The sequence below is a fragment of the Equus przewalskii genome, chromosome 15 (genome assembly GCF_037783145.1).
Source record: "Equus przewalskii isolate Varuska chromosome 15, EquPr2, whole genome shotgun sequence".
Lineage (NCBI taxonomy): Eukaryota > Metazoa > Chordata > Mammalia > Perissodactyla > Equidae > Equus > Equus przewalskii.
In genome coordinates this window covers 77,300,580-77,317,545 of record NC_091845.1, presented here as the reverse complement: position 1 = coordinate 77,317,545, position 16,966 = coordinate 77,300,580, and the positions used below count along the sequence as shown (strand labels likewise).

General features: G+C 34.9%; 1 protein-coding gene across 3 annotated transcripts in view; it reads right to left on the bottom strand.

Moving 5' to 3' along the window:
• Positions 1 to 16,966, bottom strand: part of RASA2 (RAS p21 protein activator 2) — a 109,204-nt gene that overhangs the window by 67,723 nt on the left and 24,515 nt on the right. For all 3 annotated transcript variants that reach the window (XM_070577575.1, XM_070577574.1, XM_070577577.1), the window contains exons 3-4: positions 13,983 to 14,086; positions 3,475 to 3,569 (exon numbers count right to left, since the gene is read on the bottom strand). In XM_070577575.1, coding sequence (XP_070433676.1) covers positions 3,475 to 3,569; positions 13,983 to 14,086 — 199 coding nt within the window. The remainder of the gene's footprint in view (positions 1 to 3,474; positions 3,570 to 13,982; positions 14,087 to 16,966) is intronic.

Here is a 16,966-nt window from a genome sequence, read left to right as displayed (position 1 = left end):
TACTCGATAATAGGTGAGCAACTGTTTTGGGTCTAAGTGCCAAATAGCGGAAGAGCAAGGAAATGAAACATCTGCCTCTGAAGTAGAGATACCAATCATTTCCCCCACTCAAACCCCTTTCTTAGGTAACTTGCCTACTCAGAGCCCCACAACAGACGCTCTGCAGTGACTTTACCCCCAATCATATCAAAGTAGACTGTGGTGGACATCTCATCCAAGTTTGGCCAAATTCTCTAAATTGTGGCAGAGAACTGAGTCAGGCCTTAGAAAGTGAGGGGGCTGGATGGTCAGGTAGACTCAAAGGCTGACGTTGGAGTTTTCAGCTGTCAACAAGAGATTAGAGTGGATTTACAGAGAAGCAGAAGGGAGAGTCAAGTCTCATCAGAAATACAAAAAGAATACAATGGAATTTCACCATTAAAGTGTTTTTTCCTTTCCCTTTCATTTTGCAAAATGAATAGTTATTAAAATGAGAGGCAAAGATAGAGGGAAAACATTATTCACTTTGCAAAATGAAAGGGGAAGAAGAAAACACTAAACAGTGAGCACTTAACACTCCATGAGCACAGTGGGCACACGAGTAGAGAGAAATGACTCAGTGGGCCTTGGTTCCCATGTGCCTCTTGTGGTATCTATTGCCAAACTGAGGGGAGGTCTACAGTTTAAAGATACAAGCATGTATTTTTCATTCAACATGACCCCAAATGCAAGCCAACTATTTTATGTAATGGTCAACCAAAAACAAACCAACCACTCAATGTTTTAGTGTATTTTATGAGAAATTAAGGTCTTTTTAAAAGTAATTTTTACTATGTGAACTGTATCTAGTCTGTTATTGGAAGAACTAGACCTCTACTTAAAATGTAGCTCCTCTGCAAACGCCTGACAACTTTCTAGCGCATACTGGCCATACTGAAGTTCCTGTAATTATACTCCAAGAAGTTCCCTAGGAACTTTCTAATGCCCCCTTCCTTATTCTTTGAGCTAACTTGGGTAGGTTTATTCCTTATACACCCAGATGTTCCCTAAGTGATCCTCCTGACAATCTCTGTTGAAGCCTTTTTATGACCAACAGTATAAAATGGTGAAAGGCAGTAAAGTACTGTAGTTAGGAGTTTTAGAATCAGACAGGATCTCTACTGGAATCATGGCTCCATCACTTAGTAGTTCTGTGACTTGGGAGACATCATTTAACCTCTATGAATCCATTTTCCTTATTTGTAAATGGAGGTAATACTAAATACTTCATGATGCTATTCTGAAGATTAAAGCAGATAATGTACATTAAGTATTTAGTACTGTGCTTGGTATATACTGTTAACAATTACTAATAGTAATTATTAGATTGAGTTCCCGCTGAACTCAATCTGTCTCATAGCTTTCTCCTATGGCTCCATCAACTGCTCTTATTTTCCATGATATTTTTGTAAAGTTTTATAAAATGTATGCAAGTGAACAAATTAATTAACAAAGCAGAATTTGTATAAATCATGCACTGCTTTTCAATCTTTTCTAGACTCAGAAAGTTAATTTAGTATTTCTAGATCAGTGTTGGGGCCAAACAACAATATTCCCAGTGGTACCATATTAACATGAAAAGTGTTATACATCCCTCCTACCTCCACTAAAATAATAAAATCCTCTAAAGTTTATTTTAAATAGTGAGTAGATCTTACTAATCAAGTATCACTTAAGACAAAAGAGCTGTAAAGGTTAATAATTCATGGTCATGAAAATAACTCACAGCAGATAAAAAATGTCGACATTATACCTAACTGGTAAATGCTGCTTCCAGAATTTTCACGTTTCAGAAATGAGTTTAATATATAATCAAATAAAAGCCTATTACCCAGTACTAATCTCTAATACCATCTCCAAGACTTATATAAAGAGCATTCTACACAGATTTCTATTTTTTGAGAGCTAGGGCCTTTAGATCCTCTAGCAAATTTACACTGATTATAAGAAAAAGGATAGACTATAACAAACCACACTTTAAAATAATCCCCAAATTTCATTTTAGACCAAATTCTCAAAGCCTTGTCTTATCTTGCTTTTTGTCAAAACTATTAAAAAGAAAAACTGGTACTTTAATCTAAAACTTTCATATCTGCCTTTTGGTAAAGGCATATCAGGGAAATGGCCACATGACTGTTGGTAAACACATAGTATTTTACAGTTGTATAGCAATTAACAGCTTTCAAAGTATTCTCAGAGGTATTCCACTTAATTCTCATGACCATGTGAGTCAAACATGGCAACTTTTACTCCCATTTTATAGAAATAAAATTCAAGATCAGTAAAATAACCCCATATTAAAATTAGGGCCTAAATTTTCTGACTTCCAGTTTAAAACCCTTTCTGCTTCATCACCTTGCCTCTTACCTGGATCATTTACCAAAGTGTCTAACTGGGATCCGAATAACAGTTATTACACGGAAAGAGAAGAACATTAAAATGGGGTAGAGTGGATAAAACAGGAAAAGTTTCAATTATATTTTGTATTTAAGAAGGTGTTTTAGTATACAAATAATTTTTTGAGAATTTAATCAAAGAGAATGCTTGAGAGGTTATGAGGAAATAGACACACAGGCACTTTGTTTGCAAATATCTGTGAGAATGTGTGCAGCACTTTTTTCTTGTCTCAAAATTCTGTTTGAGTCACAGTGGCAAATTATAATTTCTTTTAGAAAGGAACAATTCTGCTTGCAGTTATGCCCTCGGGAAACGGTTTCACAATCTTTACCATATTTTAAAAATAAATAGAGTTACAAAAAAAGGATTCCTTTTACGTAGAAATAATTTCTAAGAGCAGTTCAGACTTTTCAGAAATAAATACAAAGTTAAGCTACATGGCTGAATATAAGTCTTTATTCACATATTAGAATCAGTAAGCCCTCTTATTTTGGCAAGAGAAAAGAAGAGCTTTAAAAAGAATAATGATAGCCTTTCAAATAAAAAGAAAGGTGAACAACAGGAAGGGTGGGTGTGGGAACGAAGGCTCTGCATGGTGGGCTCAGGCATGGTTTGAATGAATAACATTTTCCCCAAGTCTGGTTTATTAGACAGTAAACAGAGTATCCTGATCAGAATAGATGAAATCACAGACTTCTAGGGATTCTCCTCAAAGTCACAGTTAATAGAACATATCCTTTCTTTTAAAATTTTTTCCCTCTCTAAAAAAAATCAGTAATTTTACTGTGACTCAAAGGCAAGAACTAAGTCAGGAAGAAAATGTCCCCCCCCTCATACAACGTCTCCAAACTCATACACACACAAACATACATTATTGTTGAATTCATGTGGCAGAGATATTTCTTTACACTTATATAATAACCAAAGGTCTACAATATTTGGTGCCAGAATTTTAAAAAACGTATAAGCTCTATCTATACGAACTAGTATAATTAGTTTGCTTTTCACTCATTTTCTGTGTGTGACAATCTCTTCTATCACTTGAGCCTTAATATTTACCTGAACCTCTGAATTGGAGTCCACAGGCTGTAGTGAAAACCAAGTTTCTTTGCCACTGTGGTTACACAAGTCTTCTTTTTTGATGGCTACTTTTCCTACAGGAAATAAGTAAAACAATATGAGGAAACATATTCTGTGTAATCATTAGCATTGTTGTATGTAATATTTTGTAGAAAATATTTTAAAATAATCTGTACATATTGACATCAAGAAATCCACTTTTATAAAGCATTTTTCTATATTCTGAAGAACGAAAAAGTGCCTCATTCCTCATACCCCTTGGCAGATCCTTCTCTGGGTCATTTTGAATCAGAGGAATAGACAAAAACTCAGTTGTATTTACCTGCAAGTGCATTTTTTAAGCACTTATTCAAAATTCACGTTTTCACCCAGAGTACATTCAGTATAAAAAGCAATGTACAATGATAATGCAAACTAACCCTTCCAATTCTTTAACACTATGAGTAAACCATATGTTCTGTCTGAGCAGACATATACGTATTTATTAAGAGTTTATAGGTTTCAATTAAGAGAAAAAGAAAAACAATATCATACATTACTAACAATATTGAAAACTGACTTAAAAATTATGGGAGATTAAAACAATAATTTTAGTAAAAATTTGCTTTTATCAAAACATCGTAAACACTGCTCATGTTGCTTTAACGCATACAAAAAAAAATCAAGGCAGTTCCCTAAAGAGTTTCTACCTCTCAGAGAAGCTACAGTACAATGTACAAAGCAGTATGAGAGGAAGAAGCAGAAACGTTCTTATTATAATGAAGTATTTGCCATGTTGGTACAAAGCATTTCCTTCCTCAATTCAAGTTTTAAGAAGTAGACGTAGTTTTGCATATGACTGACAATTTATTCCAAGATTCTACATGAAAACTTCAACAAAGGATATATACAGAAGTCAAAAACAGTTCTCTTTCTTATATAAGAATTTTCATTTTAAGTGCGCTAATTATACTTCATACCCTTTCACTTATGACCTGTCTTGGGCTTGCAGTTCAACATTTGAAATCTTTTAGAAAACAGGAAAAAATTTTTCTGTCAAGATATGTCAGTTTTTGTATATCAAATGGAAAGGAAAGGTATGACCAGAAAACGATCACAGAAAAATTATCTTCAAAATTTTATTCTGGAATTAGATAGTGGTGATGGTTGCACATGTAAATAAACTAAAAACCACTGCATTGTACACTTTATAAGAGTGAATTTTATGGTATGTAAATTATACCTCAATAAAGCTCTTATTAAAAAAATCTAACAATATTAAAAATTTCTGATAAGCTTATCTTCCTATTCATGCCTTGGTACTTAAATTATAAAGAAACTACCTTTATATTTACAAAACTACCTATACATGTGTAATTTTAAGGAAAATATTAAAATACACAGCTACATATATTTTCATTACAGTGGGAACCGTATATTAATATCTAACTCGAAGGAGAACTATCAAAAATTCATCAACTGTGTCTATGAACACATGAAGTTTAAAACAAGTAAAACTTTAACAAATTGGTCCTTACCACAAGCATGAATCTTTACAACTTTCTTTTAAATACATTGGATGAAACCTAATGTGAAGACCAAAATCTTCCTATGAATATATAGCAGTTATAATTCATTCAAATCTTACAGGAAACAGCACTAGGAAAATAACACATTTCGGCCTTTTTTTGGTTAAATTTAAGACGCAAGTTGATGGAAAAACAGAACTTCTTCCAGTACTGAATATACAGATTAAAAGCCAAGTAGGGAATTCAAGTACTCACTGGAACACCCAAATATTCTTTATACTGCTGAAGGAGTTTAGGTTAAGAGCCAAATCACACAAATCTCTTGATATATTTTATCTACAGATTATATCAAATCCCTGGCAAATCAATATAATACAAGGAATGGCTTAGAATACAGAATTATGACAAAGTATTCAATATTGAATGTCACAAATGATTATGATTATCACAATTCTATCAAGTGGTTCCACTTACCATTGATTCCATACCAGATATAAACATGAAGGCCATGTATAACAGCTTAATACACATATATACACATACACACAGAAATAGGTCTATACATCCTATAGCTGAAGACCTTACATTTTGAGAACCACTCACCTCCCCCTTTAAGAATCTTAGTATCTATCTATCTTTTGCGTCCTTTCTCCAGAAAAAGACACAGATGTTATGGCATCTAATTTTAAGAGAGTTTACCAACCACCCAGAGACTCACTGGAAGACTCCTAGTTAAGACCCCTATTCTACAATTTCCAGGATTTTTAGTTTTATACATAATTTATGAATATGTATGTAGATGTACATACATGTGTATGTACAATATATACAAACATCATTAAAGCAAGCCCTCAACTTAAAAACAGAGCTTTTTAAAAAGTTTATTTGGAAGTTTACTGGTTTGATTGATTCATTTATTCATTCAACAAATAATCACAATAGCACTATATTTTAAACAGTGATTTGATTTCCAGACTCCCCTAACTGAAGTCTATTTAACCAGTAACTTCTAAAAACTAGAGTAGGAATCTACCTGTTCCATTTATGACTCACAACTCAGATCACTGGAAATACATCTTCTCTGTCACAGGTGCCTTCCCAAAAGAGAATCCTCTCTTAGTTCACAAATTAAAAATCCCAGAAGCAAGTACCCTCTTCCTCCTAGCTCTCATCTTGCATATCCATGGTACACATTGTCATGAAAGAGTCGAATGGTTCTTGTCTTCTGAGAGGGAAACCCTTCTCTGACTAGCTGCATAAATAAGCCATTCGTAAGTTGAGAAAAATCTGCAATTTTGCTTGTTAGTTCTTATTCTTATCAAGTTCCTTTTTGACATGCCAGTTTCTGAAATGTAAAGGTTTAGTTGCATGAGACCAGTGAGCCTGAAGAAGCAGGGAAGAGCACATGATCCCAAGAAGTCAGAGAAACTGTTATGTAAGAACAACTGAGGAAAATAAAGAAAAATATTTGAAGTCATTAGGTATTAGGATACCTACAACATATTCAGCACTTTATTAGGCAATATAACATATGAAAAAGAAATATATGTCATCAGTCCTACGGAATCAAACAGGATAGAGGGGGGAGGGCAGGGGAGGGAAGGAGAAAGAGAGAGAATCAATGAATGAATGAATGAGAGAAAGAGGTGGGAGGGTGAAGGGTTAGGGAATGCAGAGGAGGGAGAAGAGAGGGACACTGACACAAGGGGCAAGTTTCTGAAACACAACAAAGACCCAAAAATCCCCCATCACTCTGCTTTGTTGTTTTGAGCTATCCTCAGTTAAACTGGTTAGACGGCAGAGATTAACGGTAAAAGGTAGGGAGCCTGATACAGAGGAAAGAGCACTGAACTGAAAGAAAAGCCAGCATGCACTGAATGTCTACCAGGTAGCAGACATTCTTATCTATTTTCTATTTAATCTTCATAACCATCTTGGGGGTAGAGGGTATAATCACCATTTTAGAGAAGAGGAAAGTTGAATGATATTTAAAACCTGACCACTAACAAGTGCTGAAGCCAGATTTCGAAACCAAGGTATGCCTGTCCAAGTTCCTTCCAACACAGAAAATAATTCCGCAGACTAGTGTCAATTCTGTTACTTCTTAGCTGTGTGATGTTGGCAGATTTAGTTAAACTCTACATCTCATTTACCTCCCCTGTTTTACACTTTTTCAGCTCTAATGATCTTAAAACCTATTCTGTGCCTCTAACGGTCCCAAAGATTGTTTTAGTTTAGTGTTTACTATTTTAAACAAAGTTAACTCATTACTTCACTAGCCATGAAATCACCAACCTCAAAAAAAATCACATAAGAATGAACTACCCAACAAATTATTTAAAGGTGCTATTTGACTTCCCCACTGTCCTGACAAATTCAGGCAGAAAGAGCTTAGACCAAACATATACACACATATATACACCAGATGCTGTATTAGTTCCTTAAAAGTAGACAAGGAGAGGAAACACAAAAAGAAATGAAGGAACTGTGGGAACTATTCTTAGCTTTCCAGCACCACTCCTAAGCAGCATTTTCTTGCCATCTGTAAATACGGTGTTATAGTTGAGCCCCATTTTTAGAAACGACATATTCTTAGACATTTCATCCTGATATAGATCCCAACTGATAAAATCTTGGTAACCCTGCTCTTACTTGGACACTAGTAGAAATGCCTGAAAGACTAGATAAAAGTAGTAACAAGTGTGACTGCTTATACAAGATGAAATAGGACCAGAAGACTGAACAAATTCTGACAGACAGTCAACAACAGCAATTCAGTCAACGGTAACACTTCAATGCCTTAGAGTATGGGGTTTGGGTGGATACATTTTGGACTCTGTGGTAGTATGGTATATTAATGGTCTCCAATAAATCATACTTCCTTGGTCTATGCCATTATGTGGTCCCCTCCAGCACTAGCTCTGGGTTTGGCCATGTCATCTGCTTTTGCCAATGGGACATCAGCAAATCTGATTCAAATAGAGGCTTAATAAACACCTGTGCAGTATGGGGCAAGACCCCAACACCATGTGAAGAGGAAGGCCCAGGTAACAGCCAACACCAGCCATCAGAGGTATGAGTTACACCATTCAGCCCAGTCAATCTCCAGATAACTGCACATTAGTGACCCGAGATGAAACCAGCAGAAGTATCACCCAGTTGAGCTCTGCCCAGATTGACAGACCATAGGATCATGAGCAAATATATGGGTGCAATATTAAGCCACTAAGTATTGGAGTAGTTTGTTATGTAGCAATATATAACTGATACAGTCCCTATGCAAACAGACACCAAAGTGTAGTCTTGGGCAATTTTTAAACAGTAGGTTTGACTTAAGAGATAAATGCTAGCTGAAATTATAATTCAAAGAGTTGGAAAAGACCTTAGCTATCTTAAACTCAGCCTTATTTTATAGATGAACCAGGCCTAAGAAGGTAAAGTGACTTGTTTAAGGTCACACAGCTAGAGTGATAGAATCATGACTAGAATTCAGGTCTGTGATATCCTAGTGAAATTCTCTTATCTCATATTCTTCTGAACCAACGGGAAAAAAAGTTGCCAAAGGCTACTAAGCTAACCATAGTTTAATTGTTCGAGGCTAGATTCCCCTGAAAACTAAAATAACTAGAAAATACATATTAGCAGGTAAAATACGTATGTTTTAATTTTAATATTATTAGCATCCTCATTGGAAATAAAAATATATTTTTACATAAAGTTTTCTCTTCTCTTTTTCTCTCTTTTTAAGAGAAGACGACACTATACCTTAGGACAATACAGCACACAGTACAAGACTTTTAAAGCCTTAATTTTACAATTTTCTATCTTGTTGTAGCATAGTTCCTAGGTTTTTAATTAACCCACAATTGAGGTTTTGCACTAACTGTTCCTGGTATATAAAGACGGCTAATATGAAAAATTATGCCCCATATTGATAACAGGTATTACTTTCCGGAAAGGGAACGTGGAGGTGGGGTGGTCAGTGGTCAAATTTACTTAGGATTATCTACAATATCATAATTTTTTTTACAAAAAGAAAAATATCCACATATTACTCATACAATTAAAAATAAGAAACAAACAAGCTCTTAAAGCTATATTCAACTTCTACACATTTTCAGATCTTCTTAAGACTGAAAGATGGTTCTCTCAACTCCAGCTCAAATTTCATTTCCAGAAAACTCTATGGCACTGTTTAAGGTACAAGTGGGCAACTCAGAGTTATAAAATAATTGAGGGAAATCAATTTCTAGTAGCTCAAAATTTTAAAAAAACTCAAGTTTATGAGTTAATGACAATAGAAAATACGTTAAACTATAAAAATGTAACAACATGTAAGTGAAAACACTGACCATTTTCCAACTTCAAATTAAAGGGTATGAACATATTGTGTCTACTTTAATAATAATTCCTACGTGTAAAAGGAAAAAAAATTCCCAATCAATGCAGAAATTTTACCTCTTAATAAGAAGAAACTTATCTGAAAAAAAAGTTCCCACTCTAAGTTATAGCTTTCTGATACGACTCCACAAAGAACTTTTACTTAAAATTATTTTACTTAAAACTGATTTTTACTTAAAAACAAAAGCAACTTTTAGAAATCATAATTATAAACCTCAACTAAAGGCCTTTTCAAGAAATACTATATGATAACTATAATATTATTTGTAAACAATGAAAATTACAAAATATTTTCTTAAAAAGACATGGTAGCCAATCAAAGATATTCTCTCAAAGGTCACTAATAATCACCAACAGCCTCTATCCAATCCTTACCTCACTCTACCTCTCTCTAGTTGTTGATATTAAAAGATCTCCTTACCTTCTATGATATTATTAATCTCTCTCTTCCTACCTTCCTGATACACCTTACCACTCTTCACTGAAGACTCATTTTCCCTGTTTCAGATGAAGCCTCATCTTCCTTATCTGCTCCCAGGGCAATTTCAATCATTCCCACAGAGGCTTCAAGAATCACTTAATGCTAATGACTCTCAGATCCACATCTCCAGCTCCTCTTTTCTCAAAACTTCAGAGCTGCACAGTCACATGTTGCTTAACAAACGGATACATTCTGAGAAACGCACCATTAGGTGACCCTGTCACTATGCAAACATGATAGAGTGTACTGAAGGGGAACAAAATTTGCCATCCCAAAATGTGTCTCTTTAATATAAGGATTATTTTAGGTTATTTTTAAGAAAGAAAAGATTGAAAGTTTTTCTTGTTACCTCCCCCTTAACTGCCTAAAAGAATTCAAATTAAATAAACCTGTCTCAGGAAGCGAGCTATCACCTTAGCATAACACAAACTAGGTGGCAGACAAGAAGAAACCCAGAAAAGCCCATTTGTTGGGCTCCCCACTGTGTTGTTCTATTTCTGAGCGGCCAAACACTCATCTTCCAAATGTTTGTTCCTTTTCACCTATCTGTGAACTGCCTTCCTTCCCTTTGAAGTCTCTGACTCTCCCCACCCCCAACATCTTCTGTCTTTAGCCGAGGATGGTATTTAAGGTGAATGCTTCGCCATTTTGGTGCGTTACTCCATTTTCCTGGGTTTCTCCCATGTACACATGTTATTAAACTTTTGTTTGTTTTTCTCCTGTTAATGTAATTCTTAGACCAGCCAGGAAACATAGAAGGGTAGAGGAAAATTTCTTTCTCCCCTACAGTACTTACACAAACCTAGATGGTACAGCCTACTATACACCTATGCTAGATGGTACTAATCTCATGGGACCACCATGGTATACATGGTCCATTGTTGACTGAAATGTCATTATGTGGCACATGACTATATTTCCAAGTCAATCACTGTGTTCACCTAAATGTTCCCAGGTAATACAAGTTTAACTAGTTTGAAATCAGTCATTCTCTTCCCTTCCCATCTCCCATTCAAAAATGAAAGCTCCTGCTATTCTTTATCTCAATTAATGACAGCCATAGAAACAAGACCATTTTAACTCTTTCCCTTCTCACATCCCCTTAGTCCTGAAGTCCTATTTGAAGCTACTTCTGTGAAGTACATTCCCTCATTTGTGCTTCCACCGCCATTGCCCTATTCATCTCATTTGCTAATAGCCTCCTTGTTGGTCTCCCTGCCCCTAATTTCTCTCTATTGTAAACTATAAACTATAGATTACATACTTAAAGTATACATATACTTTTTAAAAATGTGTATAGTTACACATAATTATGTATGTGCGTGTATATATACATATATACACTTTAAATATGTAATCTATAGATACTGAGTTTATAGTTTGGAATTTCCTGTTGTAGACCACAGGAAGTTGTTAAACTACAATTAAGTATATATAGTATATAAGCTAAGTATATATGCATATACAGTTACATATAATCTTTTAAAGGTTCTTCATTCTTAAAAAAGCTCAACACTACTGTCTATAAGATAAAGTCCAAATTCCTCTTCATGGCTTTTAGAATCCATCACAACTTGGCTCCAATTTATAATCCCAGCTTCACTTTCTACTACCCTCCTCCTAGGTAATTTATATCCAGCAGCTACACCACAAACATGATTCATTTTTTCTCCTCTGCTTCTGCTAATCCCTATTACCTTGAAACTTCCTCCTTTTCCTATGCAGGTAGTCTCTGTTGATCCTCCATCAAACAAAATTAACTGCTCTCCCTTCTATGCCCCCAAGTACTCTGTTCATATCTCCAGCACAGACTCTACTATATATATTAGTATTAGAGTCTGTCTCTCTGATAGCCTGGGAGCAACTTGAGTCTTATTCATCCTAATACTCCCAACCTTTGTACACCACCCACAAGTATTTGTAAATGTTTCTTTAACTAAACTGAGGATTGAGCCTCAGGGGTGATCCACTATTAAGGGTTTGCTAGAAAGAGAAGAATCTGCATGTAAGTATAGAAGAAATACAACTTGGAAAATACAATGCTAAAAACTGCCTTTTCCTTGGCTTTCAACAAGAGTCAAAGGTGACACAGAGGGAGATGAGGATTGAAAACTACAAAAATGCCTTTTGTGACAAAGTATATGTCATGTATCTAGATGACAAAAATGAACATATTTCACAAATAAGGATTCAGAACAAATAAATAAAAGAAAGAACTCAACCCAAAAGAAAAATGGGCAAAAGAATGAACAATTAATTCAAAGAAGAAAAATGTAAGAGACCAATAAATATATGAAAAAATTCCTCAAATTCACGGATAATCAGAAAAATAGAAGTTAAAAAAATATTATTTTTCACCTATCAAATTGGAAAAAATTTTTCTTCCAATGATAATATCCAAGAATGACCAGAGTATGGTGAAACAGTTATGCTCATGCTATGTTTCTGGGAATGTAAATTAGTACAATATTTCTGGGAGCCAACATAAAAATATATACAGAAGAAACCTTAAAAATATTCATACCCTTTGACTCAGTATTTTCACTTTTAGCAATTTATCCTAAGAAAAAGAGACTTGCAAAAATTTATGTGGAAGGATGTTCATAGCACACCATCTAAAGTACCAAGAATCTGGAAACACAAACGGTTACCAACAAAACAGTGGTTAAAATAATACATTTTACACAAAGGACATTATATAATAAATATTTTTGAAAAATATTTAATGACACGGGAAAGGATAATTAGATGATATTAAGTGAAAAAGGAAAAAAACGGAATAAATGGTACAACATAATATTATATAAATGCCTGGAATAAAGAATAGGAAGAAAATACAAATTATTAACTGTAGTTATTCCTGTGCAGTTACTAGTCACTAAGACTATGTAATAGTTTTATAATTAAGAAAAAATATATTGCTTTTAAAAGTTTATTTGATTTGCTCTAAAATGACAGGGAAACTTCAAAAAAGGTTTTTCAGAAAAACATAGAGGCCAGATTATAGAGATTTAAAAAGAAATAAGTGGGCTGGTCCATGGCATAGTGGTTAAGTTTAGCGCAATCTGCTTTGGTGGCCCGGGTTCATGGGTTCAGGTCCCAGGCGTGCACCTACACCACTTGTTAGCCATACTGTGGCAGTGACCCACATACAAAATAGAGGAAAACTGGCAAAGACGTTGGCTCAGGGCGAATCTGTCTCAGAAAAAAAAAAAAGTTAAAAAAGAAAGAAGTAGTAAGCAGAAGGATACACACCACTTGTTAAGGAGTTCAACAGCAAAAGCAGAAACAAATTAGACGGTAGTTAAGAGGACAAAGTCAAATATATATAGCTTAATCATTTAAACTGTAGGAGACCAGCATATTTCAAGTTCAAAAGGAGAGAAGATGATGAAATTCAGGATACTAAAAAGGGAGAGGATAATACAGGTAAATTATAGACCTCTACCTGTTATTAAAATACAAAGATGGTGCAAAGATCATGAATGTGACACATACGTGGCCAGTTAGCTTTGTTCTAGTGCAAGCCCACAGATTACACCCCAGCCTCAGACAAGCATTTAAGAAATAGAGTTATTGGTCACCAATGGAGACAGAGAGAAAACTTATGCCCAGATTAAAGCAAATTATTACTTCTATTAGAAAAACTTCAAAAACAGATGTTCTTTGGGGGGATCAAATACTGTGATCTTTGTATAAAAACACTCTTTGAACCATTCAACAAATACTCATGGAACATTTACTAAATGTAAGGCACTCTGTGACTGATAGTCTCTGCCTTCATAAATATCATACCCACCTGGATATTAAACAATGATGAATACACATAATGAGTACTATGGAAAGGGACCTGTCAGTTACAATGGAAACATATGACACCATGACCAGGGGATCAGTTATGACACTTCCCTGAGGAAGCATCACCTAAGCTGAGCAAATAATTAAAAATCAGATTCACAAATGAATATGAAGTCTAGAGAAAAGGATTAGAGATGTTGAGCATATATCATTCCATTGTTTTCAACACTTTATACTTAGAGAAAGAATGAATATAGACATCAATGTTGTGAATAAAGATAATAATGAAGAGTACATACCTATACGAAGGTCTCTTTGTAAAACATTCTTATCATAAACATAGAAAGACAAATACTGGAAAGTTCTTGGAATCTCAAAGTAAAATTCTTCACTGAAAAATGGGCTAGAGAGAAAAGGGGGAAAGCTCATTAAATTTATATTCAACAGTGTCCTCAAATAATATTATTTTCAATTAAAAAAATTTACAGACTAAAACATCAGAGAAAAGCTCCAAAACCCCCAAAATTCTCTATGCTAAGTTTCAACTAAACTTTATACAAACCAAGCTGAACTCTAAAAGGACCTCAATTGCCAGGTTGGTGAACAAACAGCTTTTCAGGAAGCCTGTGGACAGAAGACCCAGTAATTGCCTGGGGCCATGTCAGCTAAAGTGAACACAAATGAGCACTGAGGACAGTATCATTCACACTATCATTGTCTCAGGAATATGTAAATCTCTATTAGTCACAATAATACATAACATCTAAAATGGGTAATGTTATGTAAAAAATTACTGTAAAAATATATTTAAAAAATAAAACCAGGTTTTTTTAAATCAATTTTATTGAGATATAAATTACATATAATAAAATCCAATTTAGAGTATAGTAGTTAATGACTTTTGATAAATTTATAAACCTGTGTAGCCTTCACCCAAATCAAGATACATTAACTTTCTATTGCCCCATAAAGTTTCCTTATGCTCCTCTGCAGTTGCCCCCCCATACCTGCCACAGGCAACCAGTGATCTGATTTCTATCACTATAAATCTGTTGTAGAATTTCATATAAATGGAATTAAATACTATGTACTCATGTACAGCTTCTTTCACTCAGCTTAACATCTATGAGATTTTTCCATTTTGCTGTGTATATCAGTAGTTCATTTGTTTTAATTGCTGCATAATATTCCATTGTACAAATATTCCAAAATCCATTCTCCTCTGATGTCATTTGAGTTGTTTCCAGTTGAGCTATTAAAAATAAATCTGCTGTGAACATTTTTATACAAGGTTTTTAATAGATATACTTTCAACTCTCTTGAGTAGGTGGAAGAGTGGAATTGCTGAGTTAAGGGGTGGTTCAATTTTTAATTTATAAGAAACTCAAACTGTTTCCAACCTAACTGTACCACTTAACACTCCTACCAGCAACGTATGAGAGCTCCAGCTACTCCACATCATTGCCAACTCGTGCTAATGAAGATCTTTTAAAATTAGCTATTATAGTGAATATGATGTGATAAATTTACACACCTGTGTAATCTCTACCCCAGTCAAGATACAGAACATTTCTCTTTCCCCAGAAAGTTCCCCTGTGCAATCACTCCCTCCATACTGTCACAGGAACCAGTGATCTGATTTCTATCATGACACATTATGTTCAAGAATCTAGAGTGACAGAAATGGTTTTAAACTGCTTTTCCCTGAAGACTAATGATGCTGACTATCTTCTCATGTACTTGTCAGCCATTTGTATATCTTCTTTTGTAAAATATCTCTTAAGGTTTTCTCCACATAGTTTAACTGGGTTGTCTGTCTTCTTATTGCCTTTTTTTCTCCTAAATAAATCCTAGGGGCCAGCCCAGTGGCGTAGTGGTTAAGTTTGGGTACTCCACCTCGGCGGCCTGGGGTTCACAGGTTCAGATCCCAGGCACAGACCCAGTATCACTTGTCAAGTCACACTGTGGCAGCATCCCACATCAAAAAGAGGAAGATTGGCTCAGTGACAATCTTCCCCAAGCAAAACAAGGAAGATTGGCAACAAGATATTAGCTCAGGACCAATCTTCCTCACAAAATAAATAAATAAATAAATAGAAATGAATAAATCCTGGATATAAGCGCTTTGTCAGAATATTTTCTTCTACCTGTGGCTTGCCATTTCATTTTCTTGACAGTGTCTCTTGAAGAACTGAAGGCTCTGATTTTGATGACATCCAGCTTATCTATTTTCCTCTTTTATAATTAGTGCTTTTTGCATCCATAGTAAGAAATCTTTGCCTACTCCCACATTGCTAAGATTTCCTCCTATGAAACAGTTTATTTTCATAAGTTCATTTTAAGAAAGCTATTTTGATATTAAATTCCTTTAAGACATACATCTCAGAAGTGCTAGTGAATATTTTTTGTCAGGAGTACCTCTTTCCTGAGAATATTTATTTTAAAGAACAAAAAGATACTTTAAAAATGGCACCATAGGGGGTGGCCCAGTGGCGCAGCAGTTAAGTTTGCACGTTCCACTTCGGTGGCCTGGGGTTCGCCAGTTTGGATCCTGGGTGCAGACATGGCACTGCTTGGCAAGCCATGCTGTGGTAGGCATCCCACATATAAAGTACAGGAAGACAGGCACGAATGTTAGCTCAGAGCCAGTCTTCCTCAGCAAAAAGAGGAGGATTGGCAGCAGATGTTACCTCAGGGCTAATCTTCCTCAAAAAAAAAAAAAGCACCATAAAATGCAAGCTCTTCAAGATGTCACAACTTAAAGAGAAGCTGAAACACAAAGTAAAATACTCTTACAGAAGTCATTTCTGATCTTGTCCAGAAAACAGTTAACTCAGCTTTTTAGTTGTTATAATGCCTGGTCAACTTCTGTCAATATATTTTTCACTTCAAATGTAGCCAAAATGAACTTTCAAAAGTTGGTCTGTCAAAATAGCTAGTGTCTTCTAATTAGTCTCAAAATAGAAATCAATACAAAAACAACTATTAGGCAAAGACATGACATGTTTTGGTATTTTTCTCATTTGCATCATTTTATAAACAACTAGAAAAGAGAGAAATTCCTTTATATATCACACATCCATATTCAAATATGATTTTTAAAACACATTCTGAAGTCAAATAAGAACAACATGAGAATTATTAAGTGACCCGTATCACTGTCCCATAACGATCTCACAAACCAATCCCCACATCTGGGTGCCCACCTCTTTATTTCATAAATAAATAAATCCACCTGAAAACTTTTCAATAACGTTGGTAAGAAGCAGTGACCAGATTCACA